Raw genomic sequence first — 18,675 nt, 5'->3', positions numbered from 1 at the left:
CATGATCTCATAGTTCTTGAATTCAAGCCCCACATTGGGCTCTGTGCTGACAGCTCAGAACCTGGTAGCCTGCTTCGGATTCTGAGTCTCCCTCTCTCTCTATCCCTCCCCCATTTGCGCTCGCTCGCTCTCAAAAATAAGTAAACATTAAAAGAAGAAATATACTAATCATTTAATTTCTTAATTGAAGCTTGAAAATCTTTCAGCTTTGTTCTGGTATTTAATCAAACAATTCCCTCTATTCCTCTATTTTGAAACAAATGCCATGTGCAGTTTTAGATTAAAAATTCACTTTCATGGAATAATTCAGTAGAAAGAGTATAGACTTTGGACTTAGATGTACCTGAGTTCAAATTCCAGCTCCACAGCTTAATTTTTGAGTCTGGGAAAATTAGTTACTTGCTTTCCCCATCTATAAAAACAAGAATAAAAATTACTTGGCAGAGTATAAGGTTAAATTTGAAAAAATTATACTGTCAGGTACTTAATGCTTGTCAAATATTTAACTTTGTTAGTTTTCCAGGAAAAAAAAAAAAAGTAAATATTTAAAAAGAAATGAGAAGACCTTGACTGTGCTTTCTTCCCAGCTTACCAACCAACCATTCCCTGTTTCACCCCCCAATCAGTATTAGCTTTGTAATCTTGAACAAGTCAAGATTTAATTCTCTAAGCTTCAGTTAAAAAAATAGGGCAACCTGAAGGAGAACCAGATCATATTGGGATAGCCCTTCTGACTAGAAGTGTTTTATCATGATGAAGTGGCTATCATCTTTTGGAATTTGATGAGTTAGTTTACTTGAAAGAATTATCTGTTGCTATAGGATTGAGATAAATCACTGTTACATTTCATCTTTTGCTACTTAGAAGAATTAGAAGAAACATTCCTGCCAGTAGTATGATTTCGTCTCAGTTCATAGTATCAACCATTTTTCTTTTGTCCTTTCTTCCTCTTTCAAGAATGTGGTTGTATCTTAGGCTACTGTGGGTTTTTTTCCTTCTTTCTTATTATATGTCAAGAAGCCTCTTTAAAGTCAACTGCTATTATAAGAAACAGCTAGAAATTATCTTTGAAGTACTACACAAAAGAAACTTGGTTCTTTTCTGTCTGGTCATGATTGTTCATCCATATGTGTGGGTTATCCTTTGGTTGTCAGTTTCTACTCTGGAAACCTGACAATGCCTTTTGTTTAGGGGTTTTTTGAGGTTAAATTCACCCAAGAAAATTAACCATTTTAAAGCACACAGTTTAGTGACATTTAGTACATTATAATGTTGTGCAACGTCATCTCTGTCAAATTCCAGATATTTTCATCCCTACCAAACAAGACCCCATACCCATTAAAAATAGTCAATCCCCAGGGAGCCTGGGCGGCTCAGTGGGTTAAGCATCGCCTTCAGCTCAGGTCATGATTTCAGAGTTAGTGAGTTTGAGCCCCACATTGGGCTCTGTGCTGACAGCTCAGAGTCTGGAGCCTGCTTCGGATTCTTTGTTTCCCTCTCTCTCTGCCCCTCCTATGCTCACACTCTGTCTCTCCCTTTCTCTCAAAAATAAATAAACGTTAAAAAATTTTTAAAAATAATAGTCATTCCCCAACACCCCTCTCCCTAGCCTCTTACAAAGATTAATCTGCTTTTACCTCACTACCTTAAAACATTAATCTGAATTTACCTATTCTGAATATTTCGTGTAAGTGGAATCATACAATATTCGACTTTCATGTCTCCTGTTGTACAGCATAATATTTTCATTGTTCATCCGTGTTGTAGCAGGTGTTAGTATGTGTTAGTATTCCAAGAGTAATATGCTGTTGTATGGATATACTTCCTTTTCTTTATCCATTCAGTCAGTGTTTGATGGTCATTTCAATTGCTTCCGCATTTTGGCTGTTTTGAATTGTACGGAAATGAACATTCATGTACAAGTATTTGTTTGGTTTTCAATTCGGGGGGACTGTACCTAGGAGTGGCATTGCTGGGTCATATGGTAGTTTTGTTTGTTTTTGAGGAACTGCCAGCTGCTGTCCACAGTGGCTGCACCATTTTGCATTCCCCCCAACAATGTACAAGAGTTGCAGTCTCTCCACATCCCTCCAACATCTGTTTTTTCTGGGAGCTTTTTGTTGTTGTTTTGTTTTTAATTTTTTTTAATGTTTGTTTTTTGAGAGGGAGAGAGTGCGAGCAGGGGAAGGGCAGAGAGAGAGGGAGACACAGAATCCAAAGCAGGCTTCAGGCTCTGAGCTGTCAGTACAGAGCCCAGCATGGGGCTCGGACCCACAAACCGTGAGATCATGACTTGAGCTGAAGTCGGACGCTTACCTGACTGAGCCACCCAGGTGCCCCTGGGTTGTTTTCTTTTTAAGTTATTATTAAAGCTATCCTAGTGAATGTGAAGTGGTAATATAATATCACTGTGGTTTTTATTTGCATCTCATAAATGACCTATATTGAAGATCTGTGTGTGTGTGTGTGTGTGTGTTGCCATTTGTATATTTTCTTTGGAGAAATGTCTATTAAAGTCCTTTGCCCATTTTTTTAGTTGGTGGTTTGTCTTTTTGTTCAAGTGAGAGATCTTCCTATATTCTGAATACTAGGCTCTTATCAGAATTAATACCTGTACATACTTTTCTCCCATTCTATAGGTTTTCTTCTAAGATTTTTTAGTGTTAGCTCTTATATTTAGGTCTTTGATCCATTTTGAGTTAATTTTTATATATGGTATAAGGTAAGGGTTCAACTTCATTCTTTGCATGTGGATATCTAGTTGTCTCAGCTCTTCTTTGTTGATGAGACTGCTCTTTCCCCATTACTGGTCTCAGCAAACTTGAAAATCAGTTGACCATAGATGTATGGGTTCATATTGAGACTCTCAAGTTAGTTTCATTGGTCATTCTGTCTGTCCTTTTGCCAGTGCCACACAGTGGCACTGATGGATTACTGCAGCTTTGTAATAAGTTATAAGACTGGGAGGAACAAAGTGAGTCCTGTAACTCTGTTCTTTTTCAAGATTGTTTTGGATAATCTAGATCCCCTACATTTTCATACGAATTTTAGGATCAAGTTGTCAATTTCTACAAAAAAGGAAGCTGGGATTTTGATAGGGATTATATTTAATCCATAGATCAATTTGGGGACTATTAACATCTTAGCTATATTTATGTTCAAGTATTTTATTGTTTTTAATTGGATTGTAAGTGGAATTGTTTCCTTATTCCCCTTTTTGGGTTACTCATTGCTGGTATATTTAAAACAAGTAATTGTTGTGTGTTGATGTGTATTCTACAACTTGGCTAAATTTGTTACCTGTAGTAGTTGTTTTGCAGAATCTATAGAATTTTCTTCAGAAATAAGGTCATTTCATCCACAAATAGAGATAGTTTTACTTCTTTCTTCGCAGTTTGGTGCCTTTTTCCCCCACCTTGGCTAACCACTCTGGCTAGAACTGTCCGTACAACTTAGAAAATAAATGGAGAAAGAGGGCATCCTTATCTTGTTCTGATCTTAGGGAGAGTTTTTAGTCTTTTGCATTGAGTATGTTAGCTCTGGGGCTTTGATAAATGCCCTCTATCAGGTTGAAGTTTCATTCTGTTTCTAGTTTGCTGTGTGTTCTTACCATGAAAGTGCTGAATTTTGTCAAATGCTTTTCTACATCATTTGAGATGATTGTGTGGGGTTTTTTCCCCCTTCATTCTCTTTAATGTGGTATAGTACACTAATTGATTTTCATATATTGAACCACCCTCATAATCCTGGGATACATACCATTTGATCTTAGTGTTAACATGCTTCATAGTCTTAATGTGCTGCTGCTGACTTTGGTTTGCAAGGGATATTGGTCTATAATTTTCCTATGGTGTCTTTGTCTTTGGTGTCAGAGTAATGATGGCCTTACAGAATGAATTGAGAAGTGTTCCCTCCTCTTTTACTCTTTTGGAATAGTTTGAGAAGGATAGTGTTAATTCTTTAAATGATTAGTAGAATCCATCAGTGAAACCATCTGCTCCTGGCCTTTTTTTTTTTTTTTTTTCCATTGGGAAGTTTTTGATTACTAACTTTTTGTCTTCACTTGTGTGTTAAGATTTTCTGTTTCTTCTTGAGTTAGTTTTAGTATATGTGTATCTAGATGTTTGTTTATTTCATGTAGTTTATCTAATTTGTTTATATGTAGTTATTAATTGTGTTCTCATAATCCTTTTTATTTCTGTAAGGTCAGAAATAATGTCCACTTTAATTTCCAATTTTAGTAATATGAGTCTTTTTTTCTTAGTCTAACTAAAGGTTTGTCAATTTCTTTGATCTTTTCAAAGAGCCAACTTCTAGTTCCATTGGTTTTTCTCTGTCGGTTTCTATTTTCTTATTTATCTCTGCTCTAATCTTTATTTCCTTCCTTCTGCTAGCTTTAGCTTCTTTTTTCCCCTTTTCCTTTAAGGTGTAGTTAGCTTATTGATTAGACATGTGGGGTTTTTTTTTCTATTTTAATGTAGACATTTATATCTAAATTTCCCTCCATGCACTGCTTTTGCTGCAGCCCATAAGTTACACTATGTTGTGTTTTCATTTTCACTCTTTAAGTATTTTCTAATTTCCTTTGTGATTTGTTCTTTAACCTTTTTGTTGTTTGAAGAGTGTGTTGTTTCCACATATGTCTTAGTTTTCTAGTTTTTTTCCTGATACTGATTTCTAGTTTCATTCCATTGTGATCAGAAAACATTCTTTCTATGATGTCAGTCTTTTAAAATTTCTTGAGACTTGTTTTTGGACTAACATATGGTCTACCCTGGAAAATCTTCTGTGTGTACTTGAGAAGGCTGTATATTCTGTTTTTGTGTGAAGGATTTTTTATATGTCTGTTAGGTCTAATTATTTTTTTTATAGTGTTGCTTAAGTCCTCTGTTTCCTAATTGAACTTCTGACTACTCTATCCATTACTGAAAGTAAGGTATTGAAGTCTCTATCTTATTTTAGTACTGGCTAGTTCTCCCTTTAATTCTGTCATTTTTTACTTCATATGTTGGGTGTGTATAGGTTTATAATCATTATATCTTCTTGATTGACCCTTTTATTAATACACAGTGGGTATTCTTTGTCTCGTAACGGTTTTTGACTTGAAGTCTAGTTTGTCTCCTATTAGTAGAGCCACTTGCTATGGGTTGAATTGTTTCCTCCCAAAAGATGTTGAGTACCTGTGAATGTAATGTATTTGGAAATAGGATCTTTGCAGATAAATAGGTCTTTTGTGGTAATTTGTTATGGGAGCCCTAGAAAACAAATAACAGAGTTTGATACTGGAAGTGTGGGGTGTTGCTGTAACAGAATATCTTAAAATGTAGACGTGGTTTTGGTTAATGGGTAGTAGCTGGGGAAATTCTGAGGCAGTTAATCAAAAAAGCAGCCTGTATTGCCTTAAAGAAGTTGGGAGAAATAGAGAAGTTAAAGGCAATCTGAGGAAGCCTTAGAAAAAAATGATGAACATATTAATGGGCAGTGGGAGAGAAGTGATCCTTGTTATAAAGTGGCAGATAATTTAGCTGAATTATGTTCTGTTGGGTAGAATGTAGAACTTCTAAGTGAGGGACTTGTATATTTAGCTGAGAAGATTTCCAAGCAAAGTGTGGAAAGTGCAGTCTGGTTTCTTCTTACTGCTCCATACTAAAAAGTGAGAGGAAAGAGATAAATTAAGGAATGAACTATTAAGCAAAAAGAAACCAGTACTTGGAATCTTTCTATGTTGTGTGCCTATTTTTTTTTTTATTTTTTTATTTTTTTATTTATTTTTGGGACAGAGAGAGACAGAGCATGAACAGGGGAGGGGCAGAGAGAGAGGGAGACACAGAGTCGGAAACAGGCTCCAGGCTCCGAGCCATCAGCCCAGAGCCCGACGCGGGGCTCGAACTCACGGACCGCGAGATCGTGACCTGGCTGAAGTCGGACGCTTAGCCGACTGCGCCACCCAGGCGCCCCGTGTTGTGTGCCTATTAACACAGGTTTTTAATTATTGTTTTATACACTTTTAAGTAGGGGGAAAATGAGGAGTTATAAACCAAAAATATAATAATACTGTTTTATATTTATTTATGTAATTACGGTGTTTTTATTTCCTCATGGCTGTGAATTATTTCCTAGTGTCCTTTCATTTCAGCCTGGAAGACACCCTATGTAGCATTTCTTGTAGGGCACATCTATTAGCTACAAACTTCGCTTTTGTTTATATGAGAACATCTCCATTTTGAAAGGATAGTTTGCCACATACAGAATTCTTGCTTGACATTATCACTTTAAATATGGTATCTCTCTGCCTTCTGGTCTCCATGGTTTCTGGTAAGAAATAGGCTATTAATGTTATTGAGCATTTCTTATACCTGATGAGTCACTCCTCTTAACACTGTTTTGTTTTCGGGAGTCTCTCTTTGTCTTTTGGCTTTTGACAGTTTGATTGTAATGTGTCTTGGCGTGGATCTCTTGAGTTGTTGACCTTAAAAGTAAAACAGCCAAGGGGTGCCTGGGTGGCCCAGTTAGTTAAGCGTCTGACTCTTGGTGTTTGGCTCAGGTCATGATCTCACAGTTGATGAGTTCAAGCCCCGCATCAGGCTCCGTGCTGATAGTGCAGAGCCTGTCAGAGAGATTCTCTCTCTCCCCCTCTCTCTAAATAAATAAACTTAAAAAAAAAAAAAAAAAAAACTATAACACCCAACTGTTTTACCAGGAAAATGGGTTTACTCAGGAATAGCAGAGGATTTACAATTCTGGACAAGCAAGCAATAATAAGTGATAGGCAAGTCCTTCAAACAAAGGAGAGGAACTTCTGGGCAGGGGTGGAGGTGGGGGCTGGGGGGCCAGAGTCCAATGGAGTAAACTGGGAGTTTGAAGTATAATAGCTTTTCATTGGCTGAGTTGTGACTGTCTCATTGGCTGGGCTGTTGCCAGGCAAGGAAAAATCTTCCTCCTGCTAGGTAGTAGACTAGGTTTCTTTCTGTTGGGAATGCTTGGTACATCTCTTTCTCTTGGGTCTGCAAAGGGTTGCAACAGAGTGGTATGGCTTGGGTCAGCCAGCTCCACTGTAAATGTTTCCTTTATTCAGTTCCACAGAATTTGTCCTACTTGGAGTTCATGGAATGTCTGTTTGTGTACATTCATGTTTTACTAATTTTGAGAAACTGATGGCTTTTATTTCTTCAAATATTCTTTCTGCTCCACTCTCTTCTCTCTTTCTAGGACTCTCGTGTGTATGCTTAAGTCAGTATGCTTAATGGTCCCATGGGTATCTTAGGAGGCTCTGTTTACTTTTCTTTCTGTTCTTTGAATTGGATACTCTTATTTGACCTTACAGTTTGCTGATTCATCTTTCCTCAGATCCGTTTAATGAAATCCCCTAGTGAGTTTTTCATTTCAGTTGTTACACTTTCAGCTACAGAATTTGATTTTTTTTTAGAATTACTACTTCTTTATCGGCATTCTTTATTTGTTGACATATTATTCTCCTGATTGTTGTTAGTTATTTGTCAATGGTTTAAACCCTTTAGCTTTTTGACCATATTTTTAAACACTGTATTCTTTGTCTTGTCATCTCTAAAGGCTGTTTCCTTTAGCTTATGTTCAATAAGTAATTTGATCAAGATTTCCTTAAATGTCTTGTATAACTCATCTGTTTTTGTTTTTTGTTTTTTTTTTTTTAATTTAGTGTTCACGTGTTTGCTGTAATATGTTTGAGTATTTTCCAGAGTTTGTACAAAGTTGATTCTGGCAGTGTGTGTGTGTTTCTGATGAGGTACATTTTTGCCAACAGTACTCTGATAATGTTTCTTTTCTTTCTTAAAGACTAGAGTTTAGGGGGAATGGGGTGGTATTCCACAAACCAGGCTATTATGCTTTATTTATAAGAATAAGCAATTCTCTGGTGGATAAGAGGAATAGCATGAGAAGATGTGGCCATACAATCCTTCATACTGAAGAAAAAAAGCTTTACAGAAGTGGAATGGGTTTAAAGTCCAAGTTACTGTCATTGGGTTGAGTAAATATATATATATTTATTTACCTTTTTTTTTTTTTTTTTTTTTTTTTTTTTTTGAGAAAGAACAGGTGCATGAGCAAGTAGGGGAGGGTCAGAGAGAGAGGGAAAGAGAGAATCCCAAGCAGGCTTTACACTCAGCACAGAGCCCAACACAGCACTCAAACTGTGAGATCATGACCTGAGCCAACATCGAGAGTCAGACATTTAACCAAATGAGCCACCCAGGCACCCCTCCATTATTCTCATAATACTTTATGGAGGATGTTGAATTGTTTTCTTTGAAGAAATTGATGTATCTTAAAAGCACTCATGACCTAGATGGAGAAGTCTCGAGACATGATTTTTATATCTGAGTCTGCTTATCTAGCTTTGTGATTTTAAACAAGTTGTCTTTGACCTTCCAGTTACTTATGGATAAAACTCATTGGATTGTAGATAGTTGAAGATATTTTAAAATCTAACCCTTTTTTATTATTATTTCATATTTTGATACTTAAAATAGTTCAGATATGAGAAGAGTGAGAAAGGCAATAATGAGTGGGAAGGAAAACTGAAAGGAAATGCATTTCTGATATAAAAATTATGTCAGGTTTTTAGGAGTTCCCACTGCTATTCTCTACAATTCAAACTAATTTTACTCCATTTCCTCAATATATTCTCATAAAATTTTCAGAGTATGTTAAAGCTGAAATAGCCTCCAGTCACCACCTTGTTCCACAGTGGAGGAAATTATATTTTTCATATCTTAAAAAACATGTTAGATATAGTTTTGTGTCTTACATTTTGCTTAATTTCTATTTAACAGTATTTTTACCAATAATTCCATGTCATTCTTTACAGATACCTCTATATAATATCCCATCTTAGTAATAAACCATAGTTCATTTGAATATTCTCTTACTCAGTATGGGTCATCATCTTGAAGGGATGGGTCATTTCCATTCTTTAGCTGTTATAAATATGCTACAGTGAATGTCCGCTGCCAGTTTATTTTCCTAGGTAGATACTTAGAATTACTGGACATATTTTTGTACCTTCTCTGGAAGTGACCAGTATTTACCAATTTCTTGTATGTCCTTCCAGAAGTGCTATTATCATATATAAGATACATATCTTGCATGTATATTTATTTCTATATAAAAAACAAATGTATACCTATATAATACTTGGATATTACATGAATGTGGGGTTTTTTTGCATAATGAAGTGTCATGGAAGTATTTCCATGCAGTTGCCTACCGACTAGATGTATCATAATTCATATAACCAAGCCCCTCCTGCTGTTTTCTACTCTTTTACTACTAAAAACAGTGCTTTGATGACTATACACAAGTCATTTCATAAATGTGATTGCAATTCTGTAGGATAAATTCCTAGTTGAAACTAATGTGAAAGGATGTGCATTTATAATTTCAGTAGATCCTGCCAAAGTGTCCTTCATAGAGATTTGCCAGTGCACATGCTGTCATCTGTGTTACTGTCTCCTGCAGCCTTGCCAATACTCTGTTGTCAAACATTTGGATCATTGCCAGTATGACGGGAACAATGGTACCACACTAATTGTTTTCATTTGAGTTTCTCCTGAGAGGATTGACCTGTTTGTGTGAAAGCCACATGTTTTTGCTGGCTTTTTTCTGTTGGGCTGTTAGACTTTGCTTTTAGTGGAATTTGCCATGCAGAAAATTTTTATGTTTACATAGTCCTAGGTATAACTGTTACTAAAATTTTGTGTTGTTCTTAGAAAGGCCTTTTCTATTATAAAGAATAGTCAAAATGTGCTCACTTTTAATATGCTAACATAGTAATAAGCTACTCTAGGGATGAAAGCCAGTTTCTAATACTAAGCTTTTTATTTGTTTTTTTTTATTGCTCAGGAGGGAATGGTCCTACATCACCTCATTCACCTTTAAAGCATGAAGAAAATCTAGGGTAACAGTAACATTGTGTGTATACCTGTACACAGCATCTCAGGAAAACCGAAGCAGAGCAACACTGGAGCTGGACTTTGTCATGATAGGCCCTGTAGATTTTTTTTTTTAATATTTGTTTATTTTTGTGAGAGAGAGCAAGTGCACATGGAGGACAGGGGCAGAGAGAGAGGGAGACAGAGAATCCCAAGCAGGCTCTGCACTGTCAGTGTAGATCCCGATGGAGGGCTCGAACTCATGAACTATGAGATCATGACCTGAGCTGAAATCAAGAGTCAGACACTTAACCAACTGAGCCACCCAGGTGCCCCATTGATGCTATAGATTAATTGAAATTCATGGTTTGGTTCTAAGAACTATTGAAAAGAGTCAAGGGACGGCATTTTTCTTATGGAATTTCTCTTCAGCAATTTCTTCCATCATTGTTTGGTTGTTAACACATCTAGACCTGTGATTCTTTCTTGTGCTTCTGTAAGAAGTTCCAGCCATCTTTCTGGGACCACTCACTTAATTTAGTTTCTTTTATCTTGGATGTAAAGGCTAGAATTCTAGTTGAATTACTTTGGTATATTTTGCATACTTGTCTTAGTGTTCCATTTTTTTCTAGATATGATATAAGACTACTACTTTATGACATGAATTTTTTTTTCTTTTTAGAGTGATGACAATAAGGAGAAGTTTCATCTAATTTTCCTCTCGTGTTTCTCTTATTTCAGCAAAGATCTGAGGGGCTTTTCTCCTGAAAAAAAAAAAATTACTTTCTTTTTTATTAACTGTATTTACAATAGTAGATATACTGAGATGGTTATTAGTTAACCATAAGTAATGGTATATATTCTCATCTAGATCCTAAGGAAGAGAAAGAGGAAGAAGGAGATTCTGCTCTCCCTCAAGAAGTTTCCGTTGCTGCAACTAGGCCTAGCCGGGGCTGGCGCAGTAGTAGCAGGACATCAGTTTCTCGGCATCATGACACAGAGAACACCCGAAGCTCTAGGTCGAAGACTGGTTCATTGCAGCTCATCTGCAAGTCAGAACCAAATACAGATCAACTTGACTATGGTACAGTACAAGTAGAGTGTGCTGATCTAATAACCAGTTGCCTATTGATTTTAAATGTAATGTTGAACAACTGTCAAGGGTAGGTCTGATGATATAGGGCTCCTTTTAGACAATTTGCAGATACTCTCCTTTTGTATAGTTCTTCCAGGCAGTAATTTGGTTTGAGTCTCTTGGCTGCAGAGACAAAATATCAATATCCGTAAAGTTCTGTTTTGCTTGCTTTCTCCAGATGGTGCAGAAGAACACCAGTCTCCAGGTGGCATTAGGTAAGAAATTTCATATGTCGTATTTAAACCCTTGGGGACATATAGCACATACAGAAGTTGTTTTCTACTTGAAAGAATGTGGAACTGTTAAAAAAAAATTGACTTCAGTTTTGGTATTTAGATGCCACTTTGTTCTTAATTAAAGCTTTAACCATGTAATCTTTACTTATCCAGTTTGGAAAGCATGTCTTGAGTACCTTCTGTATTCTGGCTTATTTTATGCTAGCCACTAATGGGAAATGTAGATGTTTTGACTAACTAGGGTTTTTGAAATTTATATTCCATGATAAAGTCATGTGAACTATTTTTTTTTGGTTGATCTCCTTTGATAGAGCAGATCATCAGATGACTACACACAGTATGATAAAGTCAGTTGTTCTTTAACTCTTAGTGCCGTTGAGCAGTCATCACTTTACCTTGATTTAATGAAGTAATGTATTTTTAGTTCTAATTATTATTGTGAGGATAAAGTAGCTAGATTGCATCCAGTTAGACCGTAAGGATGAAAATTCTAAATAACTTACTGTGACTTTCTGGTACCTCTAAATAAATTAGCAAATAAAATCCAGTCAGATATAATCCTTACAACTAGAATTTCTAATCTCTTTTTGCTTCTTTTTAGTAGTGATGAGGAAGAGGAGGAAGAAGAAGAAATGCTAATCAGTGAAGAGGAAATACCATTCAAAGACGACCCAAGAGACGAGACCTACAAACCCCACTTAGAAAGGCACGTCTCAGATTTTACTCCAGACATGTCAATGAAAAATAAGTTAGGAAAGCACTATTGTGTGCTTTTATTTTGCCTTGTTACTAAACTAATGGGTATGGACTTCATTTTAAATGAGCAATTATGTACTTTTGCAAATTGAACATGATCTTCGAACTCCTTCACACAGCCCTCTCTTCTATTTATATAGAACTTTATTTTGATCATATCCAAATTATTGGATGTCTGCATGTTTATCTTAACAAGATACCATAATTGTCTGAATACTTACAATTTTTTACTTTTGTCTTTCTGTTTATAACTATAGTGAATTTTGATTCTAGGGTATTGTTAGCCTAAGCGACTTTAAGTATGTATCATTACCATGCATGTGAGGAACAATTGACTGCAAATCATATTTCATGAGCTTAGGATCATAATTTATAGTAAATCAATGATAATCACAGATTTTACCCCGTTGTCACAGGTCCCCTTGAAAAGATCATTTGCTGGATACCAGTGTTGAAATGCATTTGTGTTTTCAGGGAAACCCCAAAACCACGGAGAAAATCTGGGAAGGTGAAAGAAGAAAAAGAGAAGAAAGAAATTAAAGTGGAAGTGGAGGTAGAGGTGAAAGAAGAAGAGAATGAAATTAGAGAGGATGAGGAACCTCCTAGGAAGTGAGTAGGCAATTACTACTAAAAATGGAAACCTAACAGATTTTGAAGCCACTAGTGGAAAAAAAGGGTGGGAGTGTGAGGAGGGTTATTGACAGGTACATATTGCTGCCTCAAGCAGCTGACAGTTTCATTCGAGAGACTCAAAAGCTTGAAAAGTTTAAATTTAATTCAAATCAATACTTAAAGAGATCTAAATGAGTGGGTAAGACGGGAGCTATTGGGAGGCAGGGTAAGAGCAAAAAAAGTATGGCAAATGTGGAGCCTCAAAAGAAGGGCAAACTAAGTAAGGCAAATGATTTAAGAATCTTGACTTCCTGTCCAGCCATCATTGCCTGTTGCAGAAATAAGATTTTGTTTTTTAAGTGTTTAGGCTTTTGGTTCTGTATAAGGAGAGTAGAGTTTATATTCTCAGGGGTTTTAGCTAATGGACTCTTTCGATTCTACTTTTTAAATTGATTAAATTTAGGTGATAGACTTTTTACTGAAACAACTCTTCAAGTAGTAACCTTGAGGTTTATCCAAATCTTCCATGGTAATGTATAGTTTTAGGAAAGTATGTATTTAACTTGTGCAGATTTATTTAAGTGAAATTATTTTAGAATGACCTATTTGTTTGGCTTGTCAGATATGTCTTTGGTTCTGTCTATTATGGGGTATCCTTTGTTTCTGCCACCTTCTCTTTGGTCTTGAGTACATGTCTTCAGCCATCCTTCACTCCAAGCTTCAATCTGGAATATGTGGATAGTTACTCTGTTCTTTAATTACAGGAGAGGAAGAAGGCGAAAAGATGACAAAAGTCCACGATTACCCAAACGGAGGTAAGTAATTTATACCCTTACTGTGTTCCTTATTCCTGATGGTAAGCACTTTACTCACATAATTACTCACAATTACCTTGCAGGAATGGCTGTTTGAAAATTTCTCAAATGCAACTTTATTAATGTCCTTGATGCAAAGTTACTGTGTTTTTATTTCCATTGCAGGGTCTTAAAAAATCTTAATGCTTCTTTACCTTTTGGGGAGTTCTAATTTATTTTGTCCATTTTTTTTTAAACTCTTTATCAAACATTTGGCCGTTTCTGGTTGTTTCTAACATAAATTCTGTGCAAGCTGTATACTAGTAAAGAGATTTTAATTCTTTGTGCTGTAAAATTGCTGTCCCCTATAGTGCACTGAATTAAGTCACTGTGCAGAGTGCCTCTTTTCTGTTTGCTAACATATCTCCTACATACTGATCATAGGAAAAAGCCTCCAATCCAGTATGTCCGTTGTGAGATGGAAGGATGTGGAACCGTTCTTGCTCACCCTCGCTATTTGCAGGTCAGTAAGTTGTTACATAAGGCAGCCTTTCAGGTTAGGTTCCATTACTAGTTCTCATATTTGATGAGATATTATAATTTGTGAACTTGTGCAGGCTTTATCATTGACATACAATGTCAAGAAAAGTGTCTAGGGGCGCCTGGATGACTCAGTTGGTTAAATGTCTGGCTTTAGCTCAGGTCGTGATCTCCTGGTTCGTGGGCTCAGACCCCATCGAGCCCTCTGCTGTCAGCACAGAGTGCACTTCGGGTCCTCCCCCTCCCCCACTCATGCATGCTCTCGTTCTCTCAAAAATAAATAAACATTAAAAAAAAAAAAAGAAAAATGTCTAAAAACATAGCACAAAAAAAGGATTTCCTTGAAATAGTCCGGTGTTTCCTATTATGTTGTAAATACTTCTGATAGATGATTTTACCAACACACCAGGGACACAGATGAACAGACTTTATTTTAATGTGTATTTTTAAAAATAAAATTAGCAACTCAAATCAGTGATTTCTTAAAATAAAATCTATTAATTAAAATAAATTTTTAGGGTTTTCTTTTTTTTTTTAGTAGAGTTTTAAAAATGAATTAAAGATTCAGCTTATATTTAGGTCTAGCAGAGGACATGAAAGTGAAATGTTTATTACTAAACCTTAAGAAATGCCTCTTTGGGGGCACCTGGGTAGTTCAGTCGGTTGAGTGTTCATCTCTTGATTTCGGCTCAGGTCATGATCTCACGGTTTGTGGGATCCAGTCCCATGTCGGGCTCTGCGCTGACAGTGCCAGCACGGAACCTGCTTGAGATTTCTCTCTCCTGCTCTCTCTGCCCCCTCCTGCTTGTGCACGTGTGCTCACACTCACTCTCACTCTGTCTCTCAAATAAATAAACATTGTAAAAAAAGGACAAATGGCCTGTTTGATTTTTAGTTTAGCAGCAAATATAATGCAAGAGAGACTAAGCCCTCACTTTCTGATTCTGGTTCTGTTATAGTAATGTTTGGTACTATTCTTTTGCTATAGGCCAGTTACTGCATTCAGCGTTATATAATACATGATCTCTATATTCTCATGATAATGCAATTGGTACTGTTAGGGCAGTAATTGTCTCCATTTTGCCAATGAGAACTGTAGCTTACAGTATTTAAGTACACTTCCTAAGGTCACACTGCTCATGAATGATGGACCCAGATTGGAATCCAGATCTGTTTCCATAGCCTATGTTCTTAACTATTTTATTACACTGCTCCCTACCCCCATCCATATGCAGAGTATTTGGTTTTTCTTTAGCACTTTTGACTTAGCAAAGGAACAAGCTTTCAAGAAGCCTTAATTTTTATCCCTCTTTCTATTCTCTTACTGTTTTAGCACCACATTAAGTATCAGCATTTGCTGAAGAAGAAATATGTATGTCCTCATCCCTCCTGTGGGCGACTCTTCAGGCTCCAGAAGCAACTTCTACGACATGCCAAACATCATACAGGTACTTTTTTAAATAAAATGTTTTATCAAGTGTTAAGTGCATTCTACTTTTAAGTATGTAGATTGGTAATGATACTTTTTTCTAATGTAAATCTTAAAAAGTCTACAGTCAAGTGCGAGAGAAAGGTATGAAAATAAAATGTAATAAAACATAAATTTTATAAGACATGAACAAACTAGGGCTTTTTCGCTTTTATCCTTTGACTTTTTTAAGAACTTTTATGACCAGGACAGTTTTTTTATTGAGCACATATTCTATATCACCTGTGGACTAGAAACTTTACATATGTTATTATCATCATTCAACATCACCAAGCTTGCTTATATTATCCTTGTTTTACAGCTGAGAAACCAGAGGCTTTGCACATTAACTTGGCCTTGGTGACATCACTAGTTTTTAACAGAACCAAGATTTTCTAACTCCCTTTCTGGTAGATACTTTGTAGTAGCTCTTATGGACTAGAAATGAGTATGAAGAGAAAGCCTGGATGGTAAAGAGGCTTGCCTCTGGTTTATGCTAACTACTCACTAGCTCCTGGCAATTCTGGTGCTGTTGAAATTGTGAAGGCTAGCTATTACATTCCCATGAAATCTCCTGTAGGAGCTTTTCTTTTAAAAAGAGAAACCAAATGCCTTCGTAATACATAATATAGAATGGATTCAAATTCCACTCATTTTTAGCCACTGACAATCTCAAAGCCATTCAGTTAATAGGAACAAATTAGGCTGGGTATTAGAGTTAATTGAGCAGGTGCCAGGCACTGGGTTATTACCTACTATCTTTTCAGTAGTTGTGGAGGGTACAACTAGGAATTCTAGTTGTCTCCTACAGTTATACAGTATACAGTATATACAGTATACTGTATACTGTATATACAGTATACAGTTATACTGATATATGTACCCTTTCCATCTTTTACTGTATGTGTGACTTAGACAAGTTGCTTAACTTCTCGCCTTTCCTCATCTGAAAAATAGTGATAATAATGTCACAGATATCATGGAATTATTATAAGGATGAAATAAGATCACATCCATAGTGCTGTTTACTGCACAGGGCCTGGCACACAGACTTCTCAGAGCCCCAGGGTTTGAGCTCAGGTCTGATTCACTGCAAAGTCTGCAGTCTTCCCATGATACCATGCTGCTTCAGGGAGAATGTTGTCTCCACTCTATTCCTTGCTAGCTGCCATATCTCTGCTCCTTCTCCCTGTTAATACGGTTTTATTCTCTACAAAAGTAGTTTCTGACAACCAGTTTAGGGTATTAGCTGTAAGTATCAAGTAACTACTATGACAAACTGACTCCTTTAGAAATTCACTCCATTCCAATTATTTGTATTTGGTTAATAAAATTTTATGATGTCATTGCAGTTTTTCTTTTTCCAAATTTGTATGTACAGACTCCCTTTGAAAATGTAATTTATTTGGGCACCTGGATGGCTCAGTTGGTTAAGTGTTTGACTCTTGATTTCGGCTCAGGTCATGATCTTACGGTTTGTGGGATTGAGCTGTATGTGGGGCTTGTGCTGATGGTGTGGAGCCTGCTTGGAATTCTCTTAACCATCTCTCTCTGCCCCTCCCCCACTCGTACATTTTCTCAATCTCTCTCAATCTCTCCCTCTCTCTCTCTCTCTCTCTCTCTCTCTCTCTCTCTCTTAAAATAAACATTGTTTAAAAATGTAATTTATTTAAGCAAGTGGATGCCCCACCCAGGTTTGCATGTTACAATGAAACTAGAAAGGTAGACAAGACCTGGGAGACAAACTGAAGAGTTGTCTCTGGGTTAAAAGTGCATTTTTAGACCTTGCCTATTCATCATGTAGAAAATAGCCCAACAGGAATCGATGTCACTTGAGCGAGTTACTTACAGAATCTCAGACCCGCTCAACTAGCATCTGCATTTACTAACATCCCTAGATGATTCCCAAATATATTCAAGCTTGAGAAAAACCTGGCTCTTCTCCCACACTTGGCTTTAGAACTGTTTGGGATGGGGCATAGAATTAAATTGGATATTGTTTGCCTTTTAACTTATCCTTGTGTTTTCACTGTGACTATGTGTAGCAATTTTAAGAGAAAGGCCCAGAAAACATAGTGGTCATTTATTCAAGAGATACAGAGCATCTCCTTGTCCACTTCTCTCCAAAACCAAGTGATAAAGAAATAATTAAGTGCAGTGCTCCTTTGACCCAGGATTTTACACCATGTTACCAAATTCATCAAAAATCCTGTGAAATTTGGGGGGATTGTGAAATGACAGAGGCGGGGGTTGAATGGTGCAGAAGATGTGGGGTAGGAGAATAAGGTAAAGAATACAGGTACTGTTTGCACATATATGATGACAGCAACTTGAACCTTTTTGAGAGAAATTTCAATTGTTTATCTTGGGTAACATTTTTTAAACCTGAAACAGAAGACATGATTACCACTTTAATTGTGGATCACTTTTCTTCTAGGAGATGCCAAATTCTGTTGTTATTGTTGATTTTGGTGTTTGAGTGCCAAATTCTTCATATGTAAGCATTCAGCTTCCACAGTCTGGAAAAACTGTTTTAAAGAATAAAATCCAGGGAAAATGTAGTTGTTTACTTACTAAGCAATTTATCCAAGATCTGGATTATTGGTAAGATTGAGATTAGGGTTCCAATTCTCCTATTTCCATTAGGTTGTTTTTGTTTTGCTTTGTTTAGTTTTCTAAAACAAGTCCTGGGTGCCTGGGTGGCTCAGTCGGTTAAGCCTCTGACTTGCTCAGGTCATGATCTCATGGTCCGTGAGTTCGAGCCCCATGTCCAGCCTGCAGCCTGCTTTGGATTCTGTGTCTCCCTCTGTCTCTGCCCCTCCCATGCTCACAGTCTTGTCTGTCTGTCTCTCTCTCTTCCTCTCAAAAACAAACATGAAAAAAGAAAATGGTATATATCTTTTTAAAATTTTGTTTATCCAAAGTGTATTTTATACATTGAAAACAATATTGCTCTTACTAACTGATCATCTGCTTACTTACTGTAAACTGGGAAAAAATACTTAAGAGGGATTCGAAATGGAACACTAACCACATTATTTTTCTTCTTAGATCAAAGGGATTATATCTGTGAATATTGTGCCAGGGCCTTCAAGAGCTCTCACAATCTGGCAGTGCACCGGATGATTCACACTGGCGAGAAGCCGTTACAGTGAGTGTTTATTTCCTGGTGAACATCTGGGGGAGAAGCGCATACATGCCCTGCTCGCGGGTTAGCCCCTGTACA

The 18,675-nt window shown here is 36.7% G+C and overlaps 1 protein-coding gene across 2 annotated transcripts in view; it reads left to right on the top strand.

Moving 5' to 3' along the window:
• The window catches only part of ZFP91 (ZFP91 zinc finger protein, atypical E3 ubiquitin ligase), a 47,540-nt gene that overhangs the window by 23,646 nt on the left and 5,219 nt on the right, over window positions 1-18,675 (top strand). Inside the window, exons 3-10 of one of the 2 annotated variants that reach the window (XM_049646259.1) lie at window positions 10,780-10,992; window positions 11,222-11,258; window positions 11,884-11,985; window positions 12,510-12,644; window positions 13,412-13,462; window positions 13,886-13,964; window positions 15,315-15,429; window positions 18,501-18,600. In XM_049646259.1, the coding sequence (XP_049502216.1) occupies window positions 10,780-10,992; window positions 11,222-11,258; window positions 11,884-11,985; window positions 12,510-12,644; window positions 13,412-13,462; window positions 13,886-13,964; window positions 15,315-15,429; window positions 18,501-18,600 (832 nt within the window). Of the gene's footprint in view, window positions 1-10,779; window positions 10,993-11,221; window positions 11,259-11,880; window positions 11,986-12,509; window positions 12,645-13,411; window positions 13,463-13,885; window positions 13,965-15,314; window positions 15,430-18,500; window positions 18,601-18,675 lie in introns of both variants that reach the window. The other variant, XM_049646254.1, reaches the window with a different exon arrangement.

Source organism: Panthera uncia, chromosome D1 (assembly GCF_023721935.1).
Source record: "Panthera uncia isolate 11264 chromosome D1, Puncia_PCG_1.0, whole genome shotgun sequence".
NCBI lineage: Eukaryota > Metazoa > Chordata > Mammalia > Carnivora > Felidae > Panthera > Panthera uncia.
The sequence above is the reverse complement of the archived record's forward strand: the minus strand, read 5'-3'. Positions and strand labels throughout refer to the sequence as shown.